The sequence below is a fragment of the Anopheles maculipalpis genome, chromosome 3RL (genome assembly GCF_943734695.1).
Source record: "Anopheles maculipalpis chromosome 3RL, idAnoMacuDA_375_x, whole genome shotgun sequence".
Classification (NCBI taxonomy): domain Eukaryota; kingdom Metazoa; phylum Arthropoda; class Insecta; order Diptera; family Culicidae; genus Anopheles; species Anopheles maculipalpis.
This window is the reverse complement of record NC_064872.1, coordinates 16445572-16452872: the sequence shown is the minus strand read 5'-3', so window position 1 is coordinate 16452872 and position 7301 is coordinate 16445572. Positions and strand designations below refer to the sequence as shown.

At 45.9% G+C, this 7301-nt stretch overlaps 1 protein-coding gene across 2 annotated transcripts; it reads left to right on the top strand.

The window, feature by feature from the left end:
- Nucleotides 1-991: 991 nt before the first annotated feature.
- On the top strand, nucleotides 992-6257 carry LOC126564042 (histidine decarboxylase). Of its 2 annotated transcripts, none has more exons than XM_050220950.1 (10): nucleotides 992-1057; nucleotides 1925-2211; nucleotides 2281-2682; nucleotides 3299-3528; nucleotides 3622-3712; nucleotides 3766-4198; nucleotides 4404-4549; nucleotides 4631-4802; nucleotides 5076-5105; nucleotides 5266-6257. In XM_050220950.1, exons 1-10 carry the CDS (start codon nucleotides 1030-1032, stop codon nucleotides 6255-6257), a joined length of 2811 nt encoding a protein of 936 aa, XP_050076907.1. In that variant the 5' UTR covers nucleotides 992-1029. The 2 variants fall into 2 exon arrangements, with proteins under 2 accessions (XP_050076907.1, XP_050076908.1); XM_050220951.1 differs by having other exon boundaries at nucleotides 4631-4815; nucleotides 5266-5383.
- The last annotated feature ends 1044 nt before the right edge of the window (nucleotides 6258-7301 follow it).

Below are 7301 nucleotides of genomic sequence, written 5' to 3'. Positions count from 1 at the left end.
TAAACGGTTTGATGGAACCTGCTCTCTCACATAAGACGGAATTTTAATGCGGTTTGTCAATTGTTTTAAAGCTTTAAGACATTTTTCCGTTTTTTCCGATAGAATGGCCTGGCCGTACTGCATTCCAGCCTATTGATATTCCTTCGTATTTTGTTATCAATATTTAGTTAGACAGATAATAAAAAAAGATTGAATTATTACTTTTGCATTCAAATACTAAGCAAATTTAGGTTTGGAAAATCTTTTTTGAATTTTGAATTTATTTTTATTTACAACAAAAAACGAAAATGTAAAATTTAAGCATTATTTTTCAGTTGATTTTCACACCTTTTTCTAAACGTTTTTAGAAAATTTTTCTTCAAAATATTGTATCTACATTTAACGAAAGACGAGATTTCAAACGAATTCATTTCCACAGCCCTCTTTCATCCACTTGTCAACGTTAATTAGCGTTTCAATTTCGTCACTGTTTCAACTGTCAACAAGTTGCACAAAAGTCACAAGAAATCAAACGTCTTCCAAAACAAGACAGGAAGGAAGCCCAACGAAGTCAGTACCATTCATGCATACAGTTGCGTTCTTAAGATCACCCTAGAGTTCCATTCGTTTTTCAACGATTTGTATCCAACACACGTGTGTAGTGCATGCCGCAGTGTAAAAGTAATTACAGTACACGATTACAATTCTCACTCGGACGAGTGGATTTTCGCACTAGAAACGCACCTATGTAACTCGCAGGCTCGTTTTAAGTTATTGGTTTCAGTTCACTCTACGTTCCTTCGCTGGTGGTAGTAAGCCAGTTCGAACGTTCCCGAGGGATCTTGTGTGTGTGTCTGGTGTGGTTTGTCATTTTTCAGCTGTGTGTTCAGCAGAGGGAAAAGTATTTTCTTCCAATGCTGTTCCTCGTCAACAGTTACTAATTGCAGTGAAGAGATACAAACCCAGCGCTGCTTAGGTGCGACAGTATTGTCCAGGCAGTGGTTGAAGCATTTAATCAACAAATCAACGCAGGATATTACAGACACGAAGATGGATTTTGACGAGTACCGTAGACAAGGTATGTAATCGGGTAATGGAGGTGTAATTAATTGTGACAGTAAAGAATAGGTTGAAGAAATTGCGAATGTCCGAAGAAATAACAAAAATTGCCGTTGGTTTGCACCTGGTTACCCCTTTTAGGTGGATTACATTGGGCAGATGAAGTTGCGGTGAATATTGTGCTAGAAACAAATAAAAGTGTGATGTTTATTGATTCACAATTCATGAAGGTTGCACAATCTGGTGTAAACCTGGCGTCTTAAAGCAATAGAGCTTTGCTTCCCTAATTAGCCACATTTAAACGTATTACACATGAATACCTGATCAAACACTATTTAAAGCCTAATTCTCAAAAATTGCTTGAATGCAGATATTGTTGCTCTAATGCCAACAGAAATTTGAACCTAATTCCTTAATTTTTTTTCAGTTTTTTTGTTTGCTTTAAATATTAGCCTAAATAGGACGAAATCTCTAAATTCTTGAGAAAGTTTCATGACAGTTAAAAAACTTCAAGTTTATAGACAACGCTCAATCAACACCAAGGGTATTTTAGAAATTGTATAAACCTTGGAAAAGAATCAATTTACAAAGAAGAATCGAACATGTGCATCGATTCGCTCTAGATCCATTTGTTGGGATAACTCGACAATAAAACTGGATACATGCCGTGCATAAGTCCACCGAGGCGATAAGCATAAGCCCATGCAAATCGTCCTAACGCCAATTTGAATCAATTTAGAGCTCCCGCTTACCCCACGCTCGCCTGTCACGCGCGTGTCTCCGTTCAATTTATGACCTTCCGTAATGAAACCATTTGCTTTGACACCCCGTTTTCTGGCATTGTTTCGTTTATCTGCGTGTGTGTGTGTATATGCGCGTATTACAGGCAAAGAGATGGTAGACTACATCGCGGACTATCTGCAGAACATTCGCGAGCGACGTGTGTTGCCGGACGTGCAGCCAGGGTACATGCGCAGCCTAATACCAGAGTCGGCCCCGCTCGAGGGTGAGCGGTGGGAGAACATCTTCGCGGACATCGAGCGCGTCATCATGCCGGGCGTAACACACTGGCAGAGTCCTCACATGCATGCCTACTTTCCGGCGCTAAACTCTTTCCCTTCGCTGCTAGGCGATATGTTGGCCGACGCGATCAACTGCCTAGGATTTACTTGGGTACACGGATAACGATTGTCGAATTCGGTTCGAAATTTATAGTCTGTTTTACTTACACCACCCATGCAGGCGTCTTCTCCGGCCTGCACCGAGCTGGAATCGATTGTGATGAATTGGCTCGGCAAGATGATTGGGCTACCGGACATGTTTCTGCACCTACCCGGCATCAGCATGGGGGGCGGTGTGATTCAAACTACCGCCAGTGAGGCAACGCTCGTGTGCCTGCTGGCAGGACGAACGATGGCCATTAGACGCTTTCACGAGCATACGCCCGGGCTGCAGGACGCGGAAATAAACGCCCGGCTGGTTGCGTACTGTTCCGACCAGGCACACTCCAGCGTGGAGAAGGCGGCCCTAATCGGCTTAGTCCGGATGCGATTCATCGAATCGGACGATCAACTCAGCCTCCGCGGTAACGCTTTGCGCGATGCAATCGAGGAGGACATCAAGCAAGGTCTGATACCGTTCTGGGTGAGTAGATTGTGGAGTAGGAGGTAGTGAAATGTACCGACGGGGGAAGAACTTTCTGCGACGAGCCAGTCACCGAACAGTGACAAATCAGCTTAGTAAGTTGTTGGGCTTGGGGTGTCCTCGGGGATCTCATTAGCCGTCAAGTCAAGAACTCGGTCACGAATGGAAGTTTTTGCTCGGACTGGTCGCGTTTCTACCGAGAGTTGTTGAATGGAACCGATCCCTCTTTGTAAATCTCAAATTACCAGCTGTGCTGTGGACTTGTGACTGTCGCCGACGAGTTTTCTGGGGAAATGAGGAAAACAAAAACAAATGAACTTGTTGATTTCTCGCGCCAATAAGTTGGTGTATTTTTAATTATACATGGACAAGTAACAATACAGGACGGTTTTTGGTGGGAATTTTTAGTTACTTCGGATTGTTTTTGTGTCCTGGATTTAGCCAAAGATTATAACCTCATCGGATTAATGAAGGGTTCTCTGGATTTCCTCTAGGGAAGCAACAGGGGCGCTTGTCTTCACACTACAACTAGAATATTTACTATTGTAACTACCCGTTACTATTCACTAAACTGTTCGCTTTGCCTACTAAACGTTTCACCACTGCCTATTGATAGGTTTGTGCCACTCTCGGTACAACCGGAGCCTGCGCCTTTGACCATCTGGCCGAGATAGGGGACGTTTGCGCGAGCTACAACATCTGGTTGCACGTGGACGCTGCCTACGCCGGCAGTGCGTTCATCTGTCCGGAGTTTCGGGTGTGGTTGAAGGGCATCGAGAAAGCGGACTCCATCGCGTTCAATCCCTCCAAGTGGCTGATGGTGCACTTTGACTGCACGGCGATGTGGTAGGTGTAGTTTTCCAAGTCTCCAAGTTTCCATCGCTCGTTAAACGGATTGAATAATGGATTTCTCATCTGCCCATTTGTGGCCTCCGGTAGGGTCAAGAACAGTGGTGCCCTGCATCGAACGTTCAACGTGGCTCCGTTGTACCTACAGCACGAAAACTCGGGTCTTGCCATCGATTACATGGTGAGTGTTATTACCTGAGCTTCTCTCTTGATATCTTCAATTTCTGTTCACAGCATTGGCAGATACCGCTCAGCAAGCGCTTCCGGGCGCTGAAGCTATGGTTTGTGCTGCGTAGTTTTGGCACCCGGGGACTTCAGAAGCACATTCGCGAAGGCGTTCGGTTGGCGCAAAAGTTCGAAGCGCTCGTACTGGCGGACCATCGCTTTGAGATCCCGGCCACTCGTCATCTCGGTATGGTGGTGTTCCGGATCAAGGGCGAAAATGAGCTGACCGAAAAACTGTTGAAGCGGCTCAACCATCGTGGCCATCTGCACGCTGTTCCTGCCTCGCTTAAGGGTCGCTACGTTATTCGGTTTACCATCACCTCTACATACACCTCGAACGATGATATTCTGGCAGATTGGAACGAAATTCGCACGGTGACGACAGATCTACTCAATGAGCTCAATGTCCAGATGGTCGATCGCACACGTGTGCCACTGAAGGGTGAGTATGGGACGTTCATCTGGTTCATGTCATGCGATAATGCCTAGCCAAAGCCAATTCGTCGGTAGCAATGCTGCTACTCCATTACGCTAGTGAGCACCGAACACCTCTCATGTACATATACATAGTTCTCGACCCGCATCACTCTTCCTCATCCACTCGCACCACCCAACTGTTTGACTGTCTTCCCCTTTCTGCGGTTTAGATACGCGCGAAAAGAACGAAGCGTTCGGATCGAGCCTTCTGCTCGCCAATTCGCCGATGTCGCCGAAGATCGTGAACGGCTCGTTTGCGGCCATCTTCGATGCGGACGAGTTCCTGGCCAAGGTGTACGCCGGCATACGCATCTCGGTAAGTATCGCACGGTGTGTGTGTGTGTGTCCCGCGGGGGCCGTAGTGACTACTGGACGGGTTCGTCACATTTGCTTCCAGAACCAGGACTCACCGGCCATGAGGCGTCGCGTCCGGGGCATCCTTATGTCTGGCAAACAATTTTCACTCGATTCACGCATGGACCTGGTGGTGCACGGTATTGGTCCGGGCGAGGTGCGCAACGGCATCGAATCGAAGGCCATTAACGAAGACTTAGAGGAGGTCTGGGAAGGTACGAAGGGAAGGTAGTGTAGGCTTTTCAATTCCTTTTTTCCGTCGCTTTCCTGTGCTTGCTTGGTCCTTGCGTTTTGAAGTGTGTGTGTGTGTGCGTTAGAGAGAGTGTGGATGCATGCGAGAGAATGCTTGGTAGTGCTTTTCCCGAAAGCTCCTGCACCCTTTCGCAAAGCTTGCTCGGGGAAGCTTTTAGTGCTGAAGCTTGCGCGCTTTCAAACGCGATGGTGTTCGAATAATAGACGATTCTGTTTTTCCTCATACAATCGAGCAGCTTGTGAGCAGATGGAGCTTACGGACCAAGGTAAGTATAGCATTGAGCTTTTTGTTTTAGGATGCCTATTGGAACGGATCGGATTTTTAGTGAAGTTTTGATCTGACAATTTTTACGTTGGACATTTTTTTACATAATAATGTTTAATAACTATTGAAAAGGTTTAAATATCCATTGAATTACCTTGCAGAGAACCCACCAAACAACACCACACCCCACCATCAACGCCATCGTTCCCCATCTCCGCAGCCACCATCGAAGTTGGAACCACACTTCATCGAACCACTCCCGATACTCCCCATAACAGGGCCATGTCGGGGTCGGTCGCAAAGTGTGGACACCGGCATTATTCGTGCCCATGCTAACGCACCCAACGCCAGCTGGTTCCTGGAGCGGGAGGAAGCCCTCACCCGTTCTGAACCGTGCTACTCCACCGACTCCCTAACCAGCCAACCCTCGCTTTCATCCCCTATTCCGATTCTAACACCAACTCCACCACCCGTCGGTCCCACCCCTAAGATCTCCTGCGAATCACACCTAGACAGTATCGACGAGAACCGACCATCGGAAAACTTTCCACGCAGCAAGCGCCGGTGCTCAGATAACTCACATCTCTTCTCACTCACCCGTCCGAACGTCTACCCAGAAAAGCGTCAGTCTGAGCCCGCGATTCGGTGTGCCTTCTACAACCGTGGTTTCGATATGCTCTGTCCACCACGTCCACCGCCGCCGAAGCGTGTGCTATCGCAGAACGATCTGCCCCGCACACGGCAGCTACGGCGACAGGTTTCCACCGTCTCGGAGCTGAATCTTAGCGACCCGGATGAGGATTGGCGGCGGGCAAAGCTGCTAGTGCCACCGTTTCGCTACTGTATTGCGGACGAATCGGGACACTGTATCGATTTCGACACCGTACTGCCCTGTCCGATGGCGTCGATCGATGATGAAGCGATACTGCGGGACGCGCTACGGTTTGAGGAGAATTTCGTCGAACGATGCGAACAGATCTGTCCCGAGCCGGATTCACTGTGTCTCGAGACGATCGAAGAACGGGTGCTGGATGAGCTGGCATCGACGGTTGGTGATGGTGGGCTGGCGAAATCCAACGAGGGGAGCGATGAAGTTATTTACGAAAATGTGAAACATTGTCGGAAGTGTGGCCATCAAAGAATTAAGTTATAATATCGACGACTGGGAGTCTTACGGGCTGGACAAAGGAGAAAGGGGTGTGAGGTGTGTTATTTGGTTGGGAGACCGCTGCTTTATCAACACAATTACCAAAGTCTATATAAACGTCGGTAGTATTGATTATGGTGTTATCTACATGTGCCAAACGGGCTTGTTACTTTAACAATATGGAGACGTAATTTAATTGTTATAATAATCGCACCATGGATTCACCAAAGCACTAAACAGACTTCTACGTTGACGATGAAGATTAACGTGTTTAATATGATTTGACTAAGCTTACTTGAAGTTGCATCAAAGAAATTTAAAAAAGTATAAATGTTGTGCAGATACACTGAAAATAATCTTATTATTATTATATATTTAAGAAGTAACGTTGTGGAATTGTTGGCAAATGCAACCGTTGGTTTTTTGAGTGAAATTAGTTATTTCCCCTTTCCAAATGACATGGTATCTAGATGATAAGAATCATTAATGACAATGAATGCAAGTAATGCAAATAATATTTATCTAACAATATCCACAAAACCAATCTCAATGTCTAAAACAGTAATTTAACAAATTTCATGTCAATCGTAGCATAGGAAAATGATAAAAGCTTATGCTACAACACATCGACACAGAGGCACCGATAGCTTTTCCCTCAAATCTGCTGTGAATGTCAATAAAATCAAACACAAAATACAATGCTTTGAACAACGTTACGACACCGTAACAGAGCTCAAGCATGCACTCATCAGCAAAACTAACCGTTAAGCTTTACACCAGCTAACCGCAGGAAGTTAAATGTAACAGAGTGAGCAATGTACTTACAAATAATCAGTTATTATCGCCACATGAACTACACTCAAATAAATGCATCCAGTGTTAAAGCCTACCTAATGTAGACCAATTACTGCAAACAATGAAGCAAAAAAAAAAATCCGCTGTTGAAATCGATCGCTACATCCGACACTGTTTTCCCTTTACCAAAAGGCTCATTAATCCTGCACGCATTGCAGTGACGTCTGAGCCGTTTCTGCTTCGAGGGTAGCGTTC

Bases quoted from the DNA above. Each gene is read 5' to 3' on its own strand.
- LOC126564042 (XM_050220950.1), top strand. From the start codon at position 1,030: ATGGATTTTGACGAGTACCGTAGACAAG. The intron at 1,058-1,924 runs GTATGTAATCGG...CGCGTATTACAG, and splicing joins TGACGAGTACCGTAGACAAG to GCAAAGAGATGGTAGACTAC. The intron at 3,529-3,621 runs GTAGGTGTAGTT...GGCCTCCGGTAG, and splicing joins TTTGACTGCACGGCGATGTG to GGTCAAGAACAGTGGTGCCC.